The sequence below is a fragment of the Micromys minutus genome (genome assembly GCF_963924665.1).
Source record: "Micromys minutus genome assembly, chromosome: 4".
Lineage (NCBI taxonomy): Eukaryota > Metazoa > Chordata > Mammalia > Rodentia > Muridae > Micromys > Micromys minutus.
The window spans coordinates 40,019,082-40,038,703 of NC_137973.1; the positions used below are offsets into that span (position 1 = coordinate 40,019,082).

At 43.5% G+C, this 19,622-nt stretch overlaps 2 protein-coding genes across 2 annotated transcripts; one reads left to right on the plus strand and one right to left on the minus strand.

Annotated features, from left to right (window-relative positions):
* Positions 1–1,669: 1,669 nt before the first annotated feature.
* On the plus strand, positions 1,670–11,079 carry TMIGD3 (transmembrane and immunoglobulin domain containing 3; the record flags this gene model as incomplete). Its single annotated transcript, XM_080916009.1, has 5 exons — positions 1,670–2,015; positions 3,669–3,735; positions 4,875–4,975; positions 8,826–8,893; positions 10,966–11,079. Coding segments are annotated over 5 exons (696 nt in total), but the record flags the coding sequence as incomplete, so codon positions are not given.
* A 2,289-nt stretch (positions 11,080–13,368) lies between these two features.
* Positions 13,369–15,512, minus strand: LOC308420067 (transmembrane protein C1orf162 homolog; the record flags this gene model as incomplete). Its single annotated transcript, XM_080916012.1, has 5 exons — positions 13,369–13,527; positions 13,797–13,846; positions 14,109–14,203; positions 14,751–14,808; positions 15,476–15,512. 5 exons carry the CDS (start codon positions 15,510–15,512, stop codon positions 13,369–13,371), a joined length of 399 nt encoding a protein of 132 aa, XP_080772138.1.
* Between the last annotated feature and the right edge of the window lie 4,110 nt (positions 15,513–19,622).

Consider the following 19,622-nt stretch of genomic DNA (forward strand, 5'->3'; position numbering starts at 1 on the left):
TCTGATATGAGAGTTGTGGGGAACTTAAAAACCTTCACTAAAATTAGAGCCCTTCAGTTTTCTTACAATGTCCCTAACTCTCCCCCACCCCTGTTCTTCCCTCACGTGTTTGTGCAGATATAGGCGACATTCTTATCTCCTCTCCGCTTAACTCTGACACCAAAGACAGTAGTCAAAAACTACCCAAGCTGCGTTACCTCTCAGCTGCGCTCCCTTTAGACTTACTGCAGATCACTGTGGGTCAGCAGCCTTGCCTATGAACTGAGGAACACACACTCTTCCTGTAGGAATGTATTGCCTCCTGTAAAACACTGGAAGCAGCCTCTTGGTGGTACTGGAGTAGGGTTCCCCCAACATACACTTGGGAGTCTGAGAGAGATGGACTCTGTTGTCTTCTCTCGCGTCGTCTATCAGATATTTTCCAAGCCATAGTGAAGCTGGACGTTGCATGCATTGCTATTACAAAACATTCTGATTTGATGAAGATGCCTTCACTGAAGTTGAGCAGTGGTGGTACGTACATACCTTTAATCACAGAACTCAGGAGGCCTGGTCTAAAGAGCAAATTCCAGGACAGTCAGGATTACATAAAGAGATCCTGTCTTCAAAACAAAACTACAACCAACCAACCAACTAACTAACCAACCAACCAACCAAGTAACAAAGATACCTACACTGGTCTTGTATGGCAAGTTATCAGGTCCTAAAGTCACAAATCCTTTTATTTTCAGTCCTCTGCAGCCAGAACAAGCCTCCTAACCTTTCACTTCCTTTTAGTGGCTGCCAAGATAAGGTAGGAAGTTAGGGGCAGGGCTAAAGAACACAGCAAACCTGAAGCTCTTCAAGGATCCTTAGGTCTACATTTCACACATTCTCAGGCTCGGAGGAAAGAATTCTGGGAACTAAGTATGTGAATTAGGGCTACCTATCAGGGAGGTCTGTCTTTTTCCCTTAGTTTTCTCTGGAAACACCCACATAGAAACATCCAGAGATATGCTTGACTCATCTAGGCATCTCTAAATCCAATCAAACTGACATCAAGATGAACTATCACAAATCCCCAAATAAAGGTTACTTCAGAGATGGCATCACTCTGGAGATTCTTTCTGGCTTGCAGATGGCTGTCTTCTTGTGATTTCACATGGTTTCGCCTAACAAGAGTTTACATAAGGACACCAGCCATATTAGATTAAGAAGTACCTGAGTGGGGGCTGGAGAGATGGCTCAGCAGGTCGCTCACACTGTCTGTCTGTAACTTCAGTTCCAGGAGATGTCATTTTCTGACCTCTGGGTGTTGGGAGATTGGTGCACTTATATACATACAGAAAAAGAACACGTATAAACATAAAATATAACAAAAACATTTTAAAAGTTGGAGAGCCACCCCAACGATATGATATAATTGCTTCTTAAAGGTCTTGTTTCCAAGTGCAGTTATAACACATTCTATATAGCAATTAGGGTTTCAACATATGAAGAACACACACAATTCAACCCCTAGTACTGACCATTTATAAATGAACAAAATCCAAATTCCAAATAATTATCTTCCATGCCCTGCCCTGGGAGAGATTTGGTAGTTTTCAAGAATAATGAGTACCGTGTATGTATGTGTGTGTGTGTGTGTGTGTGTGTGTGTGTGTGTGTGTGTGTGTGTGTTTATTTGTTCACAGATGCCATAGTCATGGATGAAAAGGTGAAATCGGGTGTTGAGCTGGACATGGCTTCTGCAGTCTGTAACTATGACGCCCACTACAAGGACCACACCAAGTACTGGTGCCGTGGCTATTTCAGGGACTCGTGCAACATCATTGCTTTCACCCCTAATAGCACCAACCATGTGGCCCTGAAGGATACAGGAAACCAACTTATCATCACTGTATCCTGCCTGGTCAAGGAGGACACAGGCTGGTACTGGTGTGGTATCCAGAGGGACTTTGCCAGAGATGACATGGATTTTACACAGCTGATCGTGACTGACAACAGAGAAGACCAGGCCAATGGCTTTTTACCTGGTAAAGAGACTGGCAAGGGATCTTTGAAGGGTAATGTTTGTTGAAGTAAAAACTCACTGAAGAATCCTGGGGCTGCTGGTGTACACCTTTAATTCCAATATTTGGAAGGCATAGGTGTTCGAGGCCAGCATGAGGCTCTACATAAGTGAGTTCCAAGCCAGCCAGAGCTATAAAGTGAGACCCTGTGTCAAAACTAAAACCAAAACCAGACAAAACCCAAAACAAAGAACAACAACAAAAAAAACTCTTGCTAAAGGAAGTGGCTACCAATCAAGCTTTTTTTGTATTATTTGAGGTAACCTGCTCTCTAGATCCCACTAAGTACAATGGAGCTAGGGTTTAGGTAGAATTTTATAGGAAAGAAGAGTATCTAAGTGCCAGGTATGCATATAACTTCCCTTTCCTCACAGCATCCTGGTTCACAGACAGACCTTGGAAGAAACTAGAAGGTCTCTTAGACCTGAGATCTTTGTACTGATGGTCAAGGTTTTGAGGCTGTTTTGAAAGCTCAGCCTTGCAGGTCTAGAACCCTGGAGAGGACTCCTTAAGAAGTGAGTAAGTCTGAAAAAGAGGTGGGGGGTGGGGAGACTCAGGTTTCTTGTCACTGTGCAGCTTAAAGAATTTATAATTAATATAAATTAAATATTGTGGTCAAATTTGCCAGCACCCATATTTACTAAAGAAGAATGTAGTTAGTTTAGCCCTTGGAGGCCACTAGGAGGGACTGGAACCAGAGGGCCAAGACTTTGTAAGCCAAATTACGGTGACTTTTAGCTGGAGCTGGCTCATGGGATCTCCCAGTGTTCATAGGTACCATCTCTGGAGGCTGGAAAATTCTCTAGCACCTGTAAGCCCCCATCTTTCAGGCAAAGAGCAGTGGAAAGCAGAGACTATTTTCTCATTGCTCATAGTTTGAGAAGCAGTATGTTTTCCTGTCACTGTCTAGAGCCCAGTGGCAGTAGGAAAACACACCGGAAGGACTCGTGAGAAGCCTCATACTCACCCCATCTCTCCAGTTCCTGTGCTGGGAAGAGTACTCACATTTAATCTACTGGTAACTGATTCAGCAAGTGACCCACTGAGGGGGTAACGTCCACGCTTAGCTGTGTTTCCGCTTCGTGTGTATCTGCTTTTAATAGCGTTTCTTGAGGTTTAGGCTCAGGAAGAGAGGAATCTTATCAAAACCTGATCCTTTAAAGAGACACAGAGGAAGCTGTGTGGCTCTTCCCTCTGAGTTGTTAGTAGCTATCAGAAGGAGCAATGTCACTGGTTGATCCATTTTCTAAAAGACAACTATCTATTTGATGCATCAAGACTTCTTTCCCTTCGGGAAGAATCTATCCTGGAACTCTAACCTCAAACTGCTTTTAGCCTTTGTGCAAATCTGGAAAAGGTGTCCCTTTCTCTAGGTGCTAAGGACCCAGTGACAGGGTACATATCAAGTACACTGTGGGTTGGATTTCAGCCCCTACTCACTCCAGCTTTGTTCCTTGTTTATGGAATGCTTATGAAACAGTTGGTGCTGACTTACACAGAAAGCCAAGAATGCACTTGTTCTCCGAAGAGCAAAAGGAAGGCAGGTGGAGATGTAGCTGGAACCAAAGGAAGGGTCCTGGAATAGGCTTTGTTATCAACCATTTCTTTCTGATTCAGACCCTTCAGGTAACAGGACCCGGAGCTGTAGGGCTTCCAAAGCTGTTCAAAAGGCAGAGGGCTCCCGGTGAGTTGGGATCTGAGGAGATGGCTGGGTCAGGGTTGTGGATGGGGTGAACCACAATATAAGATTACGACTTCTACTTTTCAGCTGTAGTGTTTCTCTGCCTCAATAATCTCAATTGTAATGGTTTGGTTTCTTTAAAAAGACTTTTTTTTTTTTTTGAAAGCAGCAGAAAATAGCCTCTAGTTAGTTTAATAAATAGGGACAGTGTCCTAAGGAGAGAGAGAGAGCTGTCTGAAATGCAGACAGGGATGCAGGCACCGGAAACTCATCAGGACTTTATCTTCATCTCTAGCCCCATCTGATGCTCGCATGTGCCTTTGCTTCCTTATCTTCCTATGTCACTCTTTCCTAGTTCTGTTCTATTCTTTAAAAAGTTTGATGCATTTTTATTTTATGTGTATGTGTGTGTGTGTGTGTGTGTGTGTGTGTGTGTGTGTGTGTGTGTGTACATTTGTGCCTGCTACCTGTGGAGCCAAGAAACAGGAGTTTGATCCTCTGGAACTGGAAGTAAAGATAGTTATAAACTGCCATGTGGGTGCTGAGGACTGAACCCAGGTCCTCTGTAAGAGCAGCAAGTGCTCTTAACTTCTGAGACACCTGTTTTCTGTTTTGTTTTGAGACAGGATCTAAAAAAGTTTTCTTCCAACTTCCTATGTTGCTTACCTTAAACCTTTGATGCCCCTGAAAATCCCTGAGCAGAGGGATTATTGGTGTGAGTTACCAAGGCAGCTCACATGCACTCTACCAACTGAACTATCCCTCAGCCTCTATTTCGTCCCCCTCTCTCCATCTCACTCTCTCTTCCTCCCTGATCTTTCGTTTCCACTTTCATTTTTTTTTTCATAACAGGAGACACCCATTTATCATTCCTCAGTTTATACCTCCCCCATTCAGAGAAATGGCCGAAAACTATGTTTTCTTTTTTTCCATTCCTTGTCCCCATTTAACTTTGGGGGAAGGACTCACTGGCCCAGTTTGGTCAGATGTCCATCAGATCCAAATAATGTAGTCCAAAGAACAGGGTCACCCTTTCAGAATGTGGTTGTCAGGACCTACTGGGGCTGGGATGGAGCTGTTATGAGAAGGAAACCAGAAGGTGTCCTTCCAGGGGACCTGACTCCTGACGTGCTTCCCTGCAGAATGTCCATTCTGATCATCTGTATACTCATTACTGGTTTGGGGATCATCTTTATAATCAGTCATTTGTCCAGAGGAAGACGAAGCCAAAGAAACAGAGGAGGTAAGTAGCCTGGAAGGCGATGGGAGGCATCTAGAGTTCAAGGAGTATCTTTCACATGAATAAATGTGACCCCCCTCCTCTCTCTTTTTTTATTGGTTACTTTATTTGTTTACATTTCAAATGTTATCCTCCTTCTCAGTTTCCCCTCCGCAAGTCCCCTATTCCCTCCTCCCTCCCAGTGCCTCTATGAGGGTGCTCCCCCACCTGCCCACCCACTTCTGCCTGAGCAACCTAGTGTTCCCCTATCCTGGATCAACAAGATTCCATAGGACCAAGGGGCACCCTCCTAGTAATGCCAGATAAGGCCCTCCTTTGCTACTGGAGCTATGAGGTCCCTCTGGGGTACTCTTTGGTTGGTGGTTTAGTCCTTGAGACCACTGGGAGGGGGGGTCTGGTTGGTTGATATTGTTGTTCTTCCTATGAGGTCGCAAACGCTTTTAGCTCCTACAGTCCTTTTCTTAACTCCTCCATTGGGGACCCAGTACTCAGTTCAGTGTTTGGCTGTGTCTTTCCATATCTGTACTATTCTGCCATTGGCAGAGCCTCTCAGGGGACAGCTATACTGGGTTCCTATCAGCATGCACTTCTTGGCATCAGCAATAGTTTCTGGATTTGGTGTCAGCAGATGGGATGGATTCCTAGGTGGGGCAGTCACTGGATAGCCTTTCCTTCAGATTTTGCTCCACTCTTTGTTCCTGCATTTCCTTCTGGTAGGAAGAATTCTGGATTAATATTTTTGAAGTGGGTGAGTGGCCCCATTCCTCAACTGGGACTGTGCCTATCCACTGGATATAATCTCTACAGGTTCTATCCCCTCCTTGTTGGGTATTTTGGCTAAAGTCCTCCCTGTTGGATCCTGGGAACCTCTTAAATCCCTGGAATCTAGGATTTTCTAGTGACTACCTCCAGTTTCCCCTCCCCACTACTACCACCTACTTTCAAATTCCTGACCCTCTGTACTTCTCCCCCATTCCCCTCCATATCTGAACTGGCCTCTCCCCCCTTCCTTTCTTCCTCCCAAACCCCTCTCTCCTAATTCCCTGATATTATCCTCTTCCCCCTACTGAGTAGCACTGTAGCATCCACACTTTGGTGTGATCTTCTTTCTTCTTGAGTTTCATATGGTTTGTGACTTGTATCCTGGGTATTCCAGATTCTTTTTGGCTAATATCCACAAATCAGTATGTACATACCATATGTGTTCTTTTGTGACTAGGTTACTTCACTCAGGATGATATTTTCTAGTTCCATCCATTTGCCTAAGAATTTCATGAAATCATTGTTTTGAAAAGCTGAGTAGTAAATGCACCACATTTTCTGTATTCATTCCTCTGTTGAAGGACATCTGGGTTCTTTCCAGCTCCTGGCTATTACAAGGTTGCTACAAACATGGTGAAGTGTGTGTCTTTGTTATATGTTGGAGCATCTTTTAGGTATATGCCCAGGAGTGGTATAGCTGGGTCCTCAGGTAGTACTATGTCCAATTTTCTGAGGAACCACCAGACTGATTTCTAGAGTGGTTATAACCGTTTGCAATCCCACCAACAGTGGAGGAGTGCTGCTCCTTTTCCACATCCCTGCCAGCATCTGCTGTCACCTGAGTTTATGATCTTGGCCATTCTGACTGGTGTGAGGTGGAATCTCAGGGTTGTTTTGATTTACATTTCCCTGATGACTAAAGATGCTAAACATTTCTTTAAGTGCTTCTCAGCCATTTAAGATTCCTTAGTTGAAAATTCTCTGTTTAGCTTTGTACCCATTTTAAAAATAGGGTTATTTGGTTCTCTGGAGTCTAACTTTTTGAATTCTTTATATATTTTGGATATTAGTTTTCTATTGGATATAGGGTTGGTAAAGATCTTTTCCCAATCTGTAGGTTGCCATTTTGTACTATTGACAGTTCTTTTGCCTTACAGATGCTGTTGCTTTTACGAGGTCCCGTTTCTCGATTCTTAATCTTAGAGCATAAGTCATTGGTATTCTGTTCAGGAAACTTTCCCCTCTGCCCAAGTATTCTAGGCTCTTTCCCACTTTCTTTTCTATTAGATTCATTGTATCTGGTTTTATGTGGAGACCTTTGATCTACTTGTACTTGAGCTTTGCACAAGAGAATGGGTCAATTTGCATTCTTCTACATATTGACTGCCAGTTGGACCAGCACACTTTATTGAAAATGCTGACTTTTTTCCACTGGATAGGTTTTGCTCCTTTTCCAAAGATCAAGTGACCATAGGAGTGTGGGTTTATTTCTGGGTCTTCAATTCTATTCCATTGATCTACCTGTCTGTTTCTGTACCAATACTATGTGTTTTTTTTTTTTTTTTTTTTTTTTTTTTTTTTTATCACTATTGCTCTGGAGTATAGCTTGAGGCCAGGGATGGTGATTCCCCTAGAAGTTCTTTTATTGTTAAAAATGGTTTTTGTTATCCTGGATGTTTTACTATTCCAGATAAACTTGAGATTCTCACTCTCTATCTCTGTGAAGAAATGAGTTGGAATTTTGATGGGGATTGCACTGAACCTGTAGATTACTTTAGCTAAAATTGACCATTTTTACTATATTAATCCTGTCAATCCATGAGCATGGGAGAGCTTTCCATCTTTGGAGGTCTTCTTCAATTTCTTTCTTCAGAGAGTTGAAGTTCTTGTTATACAGATTTTCACTTGCTTGGTTAGAGTTACACCAAGATATTTCATATTGTTTGTGACTATTGTAAAGGGTATAATTTCCCTCTAAGTTCTTTCTTAGCTTGTTTATCCTTTGAGTAGAAGAAGGCTACTGATTTAACTTTGGTACCTGGCATCTATCTAGAAAATTTTCCATTTCCTCCAGATTTTCCAGTTTTGTTGAGTATACCCTTTTGCAGTAGGATCTGATGATTTTCTTTTAATTTCCTCAGTTTCTGTTGTTATGTCTCCCTTTTAATTTCTGATTTTGTCAATTTGAATACTGTCTCTGTGCCCTCTGGTTAGTCTGGCTAAGGGTTTATCTATTTTATTGATTTTCTCAAAGAACCAGCCCCATGATTTTGTTGATTCTTTATATAGTTCTCTTTATTTCTACTTGGTTGATTTCAGCCCTGAGTTTATTTCCTGCCATTTACTCCTCTTGGGTGTATCTGCTTCTTTTTGTTCCAGATCTTTCAGATGTGCTGTTAAACTGCTAGTGTATGCTCTTTCTAGTTTCTTTATGGAAGCACTCCCTCTTAGCATTGCTTTCATTGTGAGATCTCCTGGGAGTTGAGCTTCCTCTGTGCTCCTGGGTGTGTCAGAGCACCTTGATCCGGGGCATTTCTGAGCATCTGGGAGTCAGGCTCCCTCTGGGTATTATAGGAGTGGGTGCAGAGCCAGCACCCCAGGTCTGCTCCATTTACAAGTTTAAACCGAAGGACATGATGCTTCCTCTTATTGCCTAGTCACTTAGGTACCAAGGCAGCTTGCCAGCCTACAGGCTGAGGAATATGTAACCCACACTCATAGTGACAAAGGCATTATGAGAGGTGGTGGAAGAAGCATGGTTATCCTTAATCTAAAGTGGAGCTAGGTGCAGACTGGAAAGAAGGAAGACAGAGTTAACCATTTGTAGGTTCCATATCTGTAGGGCTACTTCCATCCCCAGCACACAAGCTTTGAATAGCAGCCTAATATCCTCACTGCCTGTTTGAAACATTTTATTCACTTGTAGGGATGGGGACAAGGCTCTTGTCAAATGATGGAGCTTCTATAACCACCCCTAACTGGGCCAGCAAGTGTGGAAAGTAGAAAGGTCTTCTTGTCAAGGGATCTATGTGAAACAGGTGGGCCCAGTATCTCATCATTTAGTTTTGTGTCTCTGATTTCTCTTGGACAGTTACTGGCAAAAGCATCAATAGAAACCTGCAAGCAAGCCAAGCTCCTGCTGTGGTCTCTATACCCTTGGTAAGTTCCATCCTTTATTCTTCAGCCCTGCATCCTCATCCTTTCATAGAGAGAGGACTGTGACTGTATGTCTTTGCCTGGGACACGGGAAGGCCCCACTATCTGGAAAGTTCTCTAGGTCACCATGTGGTGAGTTCACCTTTCTGTTAAGCTCTGAAGCATTTGCAGAACTGAAAGAATACCACAAGCACCTCTGTTTAGCCAAGGCTATGCTGTTTGCTTTTTTTCTTGTTATGATCAGAAACCATGAAAACACCTTGGACAAAGAAGAAGGTGTAGGTATAGTTAGACAATGGATTCCAGTCACTCTGGGTTTGGAAACACAGAAAAACATTTCAGAAAAATAATGATTAAGATAAAACAAACAAACAAACAAATGCCTCAAAACAGAAACCCACCACCATCACCAAATCCCAGTAGCATCCTAATGACAAAAGACCTATTAATGACACACAATGGGCCAGTGCCTAGAGGAGCTGGGAGGAGATGAGATGTGAAGATAAGGCTACAAGGTTTCAGGCTGATCCTGTGAGAGTTGGGTCTCATGCAGATGTAGAGTAAGCTCTATAAGAAGGTAAAGGAAAGGCTCCCACAGAGACCTTGCCTTTTTGCAGTCTAGAAGCCTTGGGATCACTGGAGGTGAGGGATATGCAGAAAGCAATGGCCCTCAGGGCTTGTCTGGTTCAGTTCCCTGTGAGATACAATTGTAGTTTATATTTCTTTCAGAAACTTATCATTGATTCTTTAAGATATGACCCTTGGCAACATTTCCTTTTTCCAAGCTAGTTCTTCTCTCTACAATAAATACTGTTCCTATACTCTTCTAAGTTTTCTATCCACCCATCCACCCATGATCCACCCACCGCACTCATGCACCCTTCATTTTGAAAACTAGAAACATGCTTGTTGCCAAGGTTACAAAGGCAAAATAGATGATGCAAAAGAGGAAATCAGCTGAGCAGCTGTGGTACTCCCAGAAGCCCAGGCCAGCTTGGACTACACAGTGAGTTCTAGACTTGCTTAGACCACAGAATGAGACTCTGTCTCATACATAAACAAGAAAGTGGTGTGGTAAGGTGGAGCAGTACAACAACAGACATAAGCACAAATGTAAGCTTGCCAGCTAGAATAAGCAAAGGAGACATGATGCTATAAATTATGGGACAATAGAATCTAAGGCTGTTCTCTTTAGCAAGGAGCCAGGGACCTGTTTTAGGCATGGCCTGTTCCCTCCTCCTTGGGCAAACTTAGCATTCTGAACAAAGTCCCTTCTAGTTTTTGTTATTCTTGGCCCCTGAAGTCCATATACATTTATACCATCAAAACTCAGTGAGAGGGGAACAAGCCCTAGGTATGAAGCTTTCCCACAGCTAACAGACAAGTCTCACAGGGATCACACACTCCAGCCCTGAAAACAAACATTGGTGGTTTCAGGGCCAATAAGATGACTCAGTAGATAGAGGTTCCTGCCACCAAACCTGTCCACCTGAGTTTACTCCCCAGTACTCCTATGTCACAGAGAACCAATTTACTGCAAGTTGTTCTCTGACTTCCACATGTGTGCTATGGCACAAACACCACAGCACTTGTGTGTCCTCCACCCCCCGCCACACACAGACAGAGAGAGACAGAGACAGAGAGACACACAGAGAGAATACATTTTTTAAAAAGCCTTGGGTATTTTGTTCCCAGAAGCCCGGGAATGCCAGGAGTGGCTCTTACAGCATTTCCTGCCTTTGGGATGCTTAGGTTTGTTTGAAAAATATCCGGAGAATGAGAATGTAATCTTCAATTTAGAAGAGAGGAAAATAGGCTCAGGAAAGTGAAGTCTGTGATGGCACACAGGCTAGAGCTCTCAACTCAGTTTTCCTTTTCTGTTTCCCAACAATGTAGGCAAGGATTTGAAGATCTTTCCACATGTCCTGACTCAAGGGAATGGCTCAAACTGAACATGAGTGACTGAAGATTTCCTTCATTTAGCTCCTAAATAAAGTGATGTTATTACAGTAGAATCTCTATGACAACTGGTCTGCATTTTAGAGACTGATTCTGACCTTTCAGGATTTCTAAAGGACTCCGTGACTTTGCAGCAGTCTTTTATGGCCAGTGGCAACAGTGAGGCTCAGATGAACTTCGATAGACCGCACCAAGCAAGGCTGCCACTGAATAATCCCTCCAAACCTTAGCTCTCATGCATTAGATTAGCTACAACAAAGAAGAGGTGACAGAATCTGGAATAAAGGGAAATAACTTTTTTATTTTATTTATCAGACAATAAATACCTGAATATTGTTTTTAAAAAAAGGCCCCAGGTATGATTGACTTCTCCTAGGATATCATTGGAAAAGTTTTTTGAACATTTATTGAAATGTTCCTAAAAAGCACAATATTCCAATGCATTTCTGAATCAGTATCAAATGTTTTATCCCAAAACAGAAGGTTGATGGAGTGTGTGGTCCTTATATTCTCTTTGTGAAAAGACTCGGGACCTCAAAGCACATCCCCAATGGGAAACTTTCACCAATGTAAGTGGGTGCTGCTTTTGACCAATGAACATCCAAGGGGTGACACGTGACAAATTTTTCCAATCAGGAAGCTCAAGGCAAGAATGAGGCATCATCTGTGGGAGCAAGCAGGATCACCGCTACGGCACGTGCTCCCCTGCAAGCTGACCATCTCCCCATATGGAATCCTCCTTGTTTCATCACTGACTTTGTTTCCCTCATAAGAACTCTGCCACCCTGTGGGGAAAGTGCACATTCACGTGTGTGCTTGGACACATAGAAGGTGGAGGATAACCTCAGATGTCATTCCTCAGGAACTGTTCACTTTATATGAGACAGGGTCTCTTGTTGGCCTAGAGCTTGCTGGTTAAACTAGGCTAGCCGAACAAAGAGAGCCTGTCTCCTGTCTCCACCTCTTCAGCGCTATGATTATAAGCATACACCATTATGCCCCACATTTTCCTGTGGGTCCTGAGGATCCAAGTCAGGTTCTTATTCCTGCAAGGTGAGCCTTTCACTGATGGAGGCATTTCCTTAGTCCCAGCAGCATACAATTTGATATGCTATGTTCCATTCTAAGGAAGAGTAAACCCATCCTCAGCCTCCAGAATCCTCAAGTGCCCCCTCACTCCCTGGTCTGAACAGGGTTGAATGCAGATTGGGTGTTGATCAAATTCAGTATGTATCTTGTCAGCTTAGGTCAGAGTTTCTGAAACATTCTACCCTGACTCCTTTCTACAGGGAAGGAAAGGGCAAGGGTCTAAATGTCATACTTGCATGCTTCCTTGTACTCTTTCTTCTTTGAATCACAAGCACCCCCCCACCCCAAACATTCTCCCTCTGCTGCTGACCAGTTTCAGTCTTGCCCAGTGGTCATGTATTGAATTTATACATAGTCAACTTGCCAGGGACGATACTCTTGGAGAACCATGTTTCCCAGCATCTAATAATTGCTAATAGTTCTTCAGCTAGGGATAGGACTGTGTGTGCCCAACTCATTTCTCCATTCCTGGGATTGCATAAGTGTTAATGCTGCCATAATAGTTATGGGTTCATATGTATGTATGCATTATTTGTGTGCAAGTATGTGTGTGTGTGTGTGTGTGTGTGTGTGTGTGTGTGCGCGCGCGCGCATGTATTAGGTTATGCATGCACACAGAGTAAATGTAGAGATTAGAGGACAACTTTCAGAAGTCAGTTTTCTTCTTCCACCATGTGAGTCCCAGGATTAAACTCAGATTGTCAGGTTTGGTAGCAAATGTCCTTATCTACCTCAACAGCCCTCAGGTTTATTTTATTAATGTTTTCTTCTTGCTTAGTCTTTACATTTTAGAGTAAGCTTGCCTAATTAAAAAGAATCTTGTGAATTTTTTTATGGGGTAGTTTATATGGCTGCTCATTTGTTTGGGAAAAATCATAATAATCTTTACTTTTGTCCCTCAACTAAAGTTGTCACACATATCTCCAATGCCATCCAAAGGAGATAGAAACGCACATTTTAGTAGTGTTTCATACAATACAGAGTTTGTGTTGGCTTAGCATTCTGGTCTTGATTTCTGGAGAAGGTAAAGGGACAGGATGGTAACTTAGAAGTGGCCAACCTTGGAGGAGGGTTTGCCATTTTTTGTAAATCTTCATCTGTTTATTAGGTTTGGCTTTTCCCTGGTTATCGTCAGTGAGTTTCTTTATCTTGAGCTCTATCTCCCCTTTGGAAAGGTTTAAGGGTGTCGTCTCTCAAGGGGCTGCCACCACCAGTCGGAGTGAAAGCACCAGTCACCTTTCCTCTGGTAGTCACTAACCACTGGTCCTTATGGCTGATGACAATCAAACTAGATCAGGCCTAAATGACCCCAACTGTAGCTTTACACAGACTGTGGTCCCAAGTTTGTGGAAAACAACAAAAGCAAACATATGAAACAAAGGCAGAAAGCAACACGTCGAAGGAGCTGAGCTGAGGTCCTGCATTCTGCCTCATTGGAGAGGCAGGTATGGGTCTGTCACTTTAACCTGAGAATAGACCGTGGAGTCCACGCCTGAGGAGTGGTTTCTAGCCCAGTCATGGCTGTTTCCTTCTGAGGGCTTGAAAGTCATGCTGGCATACGTAAGTGACTCCTTTGATGTAGATGACAGCTTTTGAGGAGAAAGAGTAGAAACAAGGGGGTTTAATTTGAAGCAGAAGGTGTCTCTTTAAAAGTAACCAAGAAACTTTGAAAAGTGGGGACACGAAAGAGCAGAAGAACTCATAAAAGAGCCACTTGCCCCGAGTCCAGAGAGTGATGCCACTATTCCACTCCGCCATGCAGGACAGAGAGGAGACAGAATAAACCAACTCCCCCGAAATAATTTGGTGTACCTCCTTTATCACACTGTTGCAGCCCTGAAACAACACGTGGTCTTACCTTGGTGGGCGGCTCTGAGTGAGGGTCCTGGGTCTGGGCACTGGGGTGACCTGCAGCATATACCAGGAACAAGAGGGTTGTCCTCTCACCAGGGTATCTGGAGGAGGGGAGCCTCTCACTTTAGGTGAAGGTTAGTGGGTAGGGGTGTGCGGAGTGTGGAGAGGTGCAAGGCGGAGCAGGGAAGGGCTTCTAGGTGGATCTGCAAAAAGGTTGGGCCGAGCAGACCTTCCCTCCTCTTCCCCAGCGTTCACTTGTTCACATCTTTGCTGTCAGCGACAGCAGGAGAAGGCCCAGCCCACAGAAACCACTCACATTTTCTGCAGCTCCTGACGATGAGGAAGATAAGGGCCATAAGGAGCAGAGTCAGCAGAACCCCGGCAAAAAAGGCCAAGATTATGTGTTCTTTTCTGTTTTAGCAGAAACAAAAGGGAGTAGATGACCGGCTGGCAGAAGGGCCCTTGAAGCCTATCGGGAAAGCTAGGCTTAACTTTCTTTTGTAGACCCTATGTGGGCTGGAGGACTTGCTCCCACCCACTGCTGGAGAAGAGACATTTTGCTGGTGGGGTCCACAGTGAGACTTTCTCCCAGTCCCATCCCCAACACTCCACACCCCAGCACTGTGTGAAGTCTGGAGTAAGGATCTTTCAAGTCTCGGGCAACATTGAGTTCATACTGCTTGGAACCCAGCACCTGGGAAGCCGAGGCAGGAAGATTGTGGCAATTTGGAGACCAGCCTGGGCTACACTGTGAGACATCCTCAATCCCTGTCCCCTGCCCTGCCAACAAAACAGAACAGAATTAACTATACTCCTGAGATCAAACGTAGTTCTTTCACTGTTCCTGAACTCTTCTCCCACTCACATTGTCCTTCCCAAGGCCCCAAGACAAATGGTCAACCAAAAACCTCCAATGAACTAAAAATGCCACAAGGCCCGGATAAATGTGTTTCTTTACTTGGGGTTGAAGGAATAGGGTGCAGGGCTGGTCACTGGGGCTGCCGTGGAGGATTTGCCTGCAGAGAACATGGAAAGTATCAGTTTCGGGGGGATCAGTATCTCTGCCCTACCCCTGCCATCCCTCTAAGATAAGACCCCAAGCACTACCACTGCCTAAGGGAACTTGCAAGCTGGCTACAACTCTGCAAAGGGGAGAAGAGTGAATCTTTTTGCCGGCGCTGGGCAAGTGAACCCAGGACTTGTTACATACAGAGTCAAGCCCTTTACCACTGAGCTACATGCTATATCTGAGTGAGACCTTTAAAATGAGAAGTAAGGCTGCACTTGAAATGGTATAAAAAATAAAGGAGCAGAGGTATAGTGGGAAGTCTTGGGGAGCTGTGGTTCTGACTTCAGCAGGTACTTCCCTAGTTTCTCGTGACTATCAGTGTGTATAAGTGTGTGTGCACTCACGTATGTGTGTTCCAGTGTCTAACCCACAGGGAGAGGAACAAGAAGAAACATGAACTAGATTTTTATAAACTACCAGCTGACCTACTCAGTTTGGAGGACAGGTCAGGTCTTTTCCTTGGTGGGCACTGGTTTCTGCAGTGTGGTATACTTGTGTTCCTCTAGCTCAGAAAGACTCTAGCCAACACTGTTCCTCATGGGCTTCCAACACAACTCCTCCCTTTACTAATTCACTGTAAGCGCCTAGGGAAACGATTTCTGTCCCGAACTCACTGTTTCTGGATTTAGGTGTAGAGGAAGTAGATCCCATGTTCTCTTCTCCTGAGGATAAAACAGGTACTTTTTAGCTTGGTCCAGAGTCTGGGCATGGCAGTGGGGGTGGGGTGGAGTGGGTGGGTGGTACAGAATGGGCTCACCCCTCTACGGAGGGTACTTTGTTCACCTGGACAAATTCAATGACCAGAGAAGTTACATCAGAACCCTTTAGCCTAGCCTTTACTCTATTAGAGATAATCAGCAGCTGGGTGTGTCTCTAATCCCAAACTCAGGGTAGGTGGAAGTAGGAAGATCAGGAGTTCAAGGTCAACCTCAATTAAGTAAATTTCAAGTTAACCTCTGTCACTCGTAACCCTATCACAAACAAAACAAAAACAAAGGCTGGAGAGATGATGAATATGTGGTTAGCAGCACCCGGTGCTTTTCTAGAGGACCAGGGTTCAGTTCTCAGCACCTACATGGCAGTTCACAACTATCTAGAAGGCTAGTTCCAGAGGCTCTGACTCCATCTTCTCTCCTGCACCTGCACTGCATGCACATCTATTCAGGTAGGCAAACATTTGTGCACATTAGTAAAAAATAACTGAATTAAAAAAAGAACAAAATCAAGAAAACTACCTATTAGGTTACTTAAGACTCGGTCTCCCTCTCACTCACTGAATCAATCACTCAAAAACACAAAGCAAAACATCCAGCAACTTGGGGGTCACCAATGCAGTACAACAGTGTAGCTTTGACACACCTGGTACTCCTCTATTGTAATAAATACATAATGATATATGGTTGTGCCTTAAAATAGCATCTTTGAGATGCATGGTAGCTATTCAGATGTATGCATGTTACTGAACAGGTATCATTGAAACGAATGCAAAGATGAGCTGGAGAGATGGCTCAGCAGTTCAGAGTACTTGTTGCTCTTCCGGAGGACCCAGGTACGATTCCCAGCCCCCACACAGCAGCTTACAACCACCTAAGCTAACTCCCATTCTAAGGGATTACACACCATTTTCTAGTCTCTTTGGGCACCAAGCATGTGGTGCTCAGGTTACATCCAGGCAAATCACAAAACTCTGAAGCATCTAAAGGCAGGAAAGTACCATCACTTGGACTCCTAGCACACATTGCTTGCTGTGTGGATGCCTTTTAGCCACATACTGTGTGCTTTATTAAAGCTGCCTTTAATGGGAATACTGCTTCCCATACAAGGTCAGATCTCTCTCCAGTTTAGCATTTTATGGTCATTCTTGCATACTTCTATACTCTCCTAGAACACCTTTTTTTTTTTTTTTTTTTTTTTTTTTTGTGGTGATAGGCCTTTCTGAGCTGTGACCTCCTTACCACAATTGTGAGAGATTCTTTGTAAGATGCTGTGCTGGTGTCAAAGACCAACTAGAGCCCCAGCCCCTAGGGACTGTTTTTATTTCTGGAAGTTGTCCTTCATATTTTCAAAGAGCAGTCAGCCAGAAAGAACTGAAACTGGCAAGCAGACTGGAGAGAAAGCGCACATCATCCAGTTCAGATCGACTGGACTTTCTTCTTCTATGTGTATCAGTGTTCTGTCTGTATGCATGCCTATGTGAGGGTGTCAGAGCCTCTAGAACTGGAGTTACAGATGGCTGGGAATTGAACCCGGGTCCTCTAAAAGAGCAGCCAGTGCTCCTAACCACTGAGCCCTGGAACTGGACTCTCTCAATCAGTTCTGTGAGTATACAAATGTTTTCCAATGTTTTTAATAATTAGCAATAAGACAGGTACTTTAATATATAAAATTTCAGCTACAATCTGGTTATTTATTTTTTTGGTGGCCACAACTTTAATTCAATTTAGGCAAATCTATAATTTAAAAAAAGGGGGTTTTACAAATTCCTCTGAATCTTAAGGTAATTTACTTAGATAGAGAGATTCCATAAATGGCTCATAGAGTTTTACTCAATTGGCTTTTATAAGCGAATATGCCTATCCCTAGATATGGGGGGGGGGGGCTCCCTAAGTGTCATTAAAGCAGTAGCAAGGCAAGCAGTTCACTGTGGCTCACCATTTCACATCTCTGTATCCGTTACTGCCAGGTCAAAAAGAAAGTGCTGACAAGAAAATACGGTGGGAAGTCTGATCTGTGAGAACAGGAAGACCATGGTCCGTGCAGGATGAGCAGGGGTAATAACTTTTCTAGCACTCTTGTGCCTTTTAAAATTTATGTTGACCATTTGAGGTGGTACACGCTTTTAATCCCAGCATTTGGGAGGCACAGGCAGGTGATATCTGTGGATTTGAGATCAGCCTGGCCTATATAGTGAGATTCGGGCCAGAGCAGTTACTTATGTATAGGGAGAACCTGTCTCAAAAATAAAAATAAAATGTCAATGGTATTCACTGTAGAACACCATATTAGCATATTTTCTTATAGTATACATCTATGTTCTTTAAAATATATTTAAAGTATTGAAATGTGTTCTTCCCGAGGAGTGTGAATTATCACTAGACCTTAAATGTTTAGAGCTACTGATAAGCTCTGCTTCTTGCAGCAGTGGCTCTATATGAAGAAGCAACCCAAAGAAATATTATCACATAAAAAAATCCTAGGCCACCCTACTCTGACAGACTAAGTCTTACAACACCACCACAGAGAAAAAGCTACTTACAATTCCAGGTGACAAAACCCAACAAACATATTTACCTTAAAAAAAAAAAAACAATCTAGCCAGGCGTGGTGGCACTCACTGGAGAGGCTGAGGCAGGAGAATTGCCATGAGGTCAAGTCTAGCCTGGATTATACAGGATCTGTCTAAAATATTCAAAGGGAGCCTGGCATGGTGAGTTTACATCTTTAGCCCACAACCTGGTAGAGGCAGGCAGATCTCTTTAAATTTAAGGAAAGCCCGAGTTCTAGTCCAGTCACAGATACAGAGTGAGACCCTGTCTAAACAAAACAGAAGGAAACAAAAAACCCAACTAACCAACCAAAATAAGGGCACGTGGGATGGCTCAGCAGGTGAAGGCACATACCCCACAACTCTGGAAACCCGAGTTTCCTGGATCCCATGCAAAGGTGGAAGAAAGTTTGTTTTTGATATATGTTCTCTCTGTCTCTCTCTCACACACTTTTTAATCCCCAAAATGAGTAACGATAATCCAAGCATATGACAGAAGCAGAAAGCTGAACTAGAAACAATGCTGTTTGCAGTTAGATCTGGCATGAGAAACTCATACCCCACACTCTGAGACCTGTGCTACAGGTCATTTCCACTCAAATGCACTCCTTCCCTCACTCCAAATAAGAAACAAATCAGAGGCCACTAAACAAATGACTAAAATGTCCTTTGATGAGCAGTTATTTAGTCTAGATTAGAAGGGTCTTTACCTTTCCAGAAAAGCTCCAGTCATAAGACGCAGCTGTGACACTTAGCCTTTGACTTTTCTGTTCCTGGTCTTGGTTTTCAGAAATGATGAAACAAAAAGTTTACTCCCACTGCCATCCTCAAGCTGTGTCGCAAAGATATGTTTAACCTCCAGGCACAGACTTCCTCTTTGAGGCCAATGACAGTTTCCTTCTCTTTAGATTGACTCTCTTCTCACAGAGTCTCCACCTGCCGTGGATGATACTGACTTTCCCACCCTCCTGAATGCTGGGATCTCAGTCTGGTCCACTATATGTGCTTTGTGTGGTACTGGGATTAAACCCAGCTCTTCAGGAGAAAGCTTGGCAAGCATTCTACCATTGGAGCCATATCCCCACCCTGTGTTACATTTCCAAAGATCCTGTAAGCCATGAGGTTGTTTACATTTTCACACGTAAATTCATTTCTAGGGAAGAGTTTATTATCTAACCTCCCTGAAGCTACTGACACCAGCATGACATTATCACCTTCAGCAAGGACTTTATAATTCCATCTGGCCTCATTAAGGAGATGACACTGAGACAGAAAACTGAAGTGTTACATGTCAAAATTAAACAAAGGGCTGAGAACTCAAGTGTGTTCAGAGTATTAAAATACCATTTGAGGAAACAGAAGATTCATTTATTAGTAAAGTATTATCAGGTAGATGCCATAAACTACCCAAGGATTGATGGATGGGATTAGGCAGTGTATCTGAGATATTGACATGGCATAAGAGTGGGCACTGGTAGAAGCAATAGTCAACACAG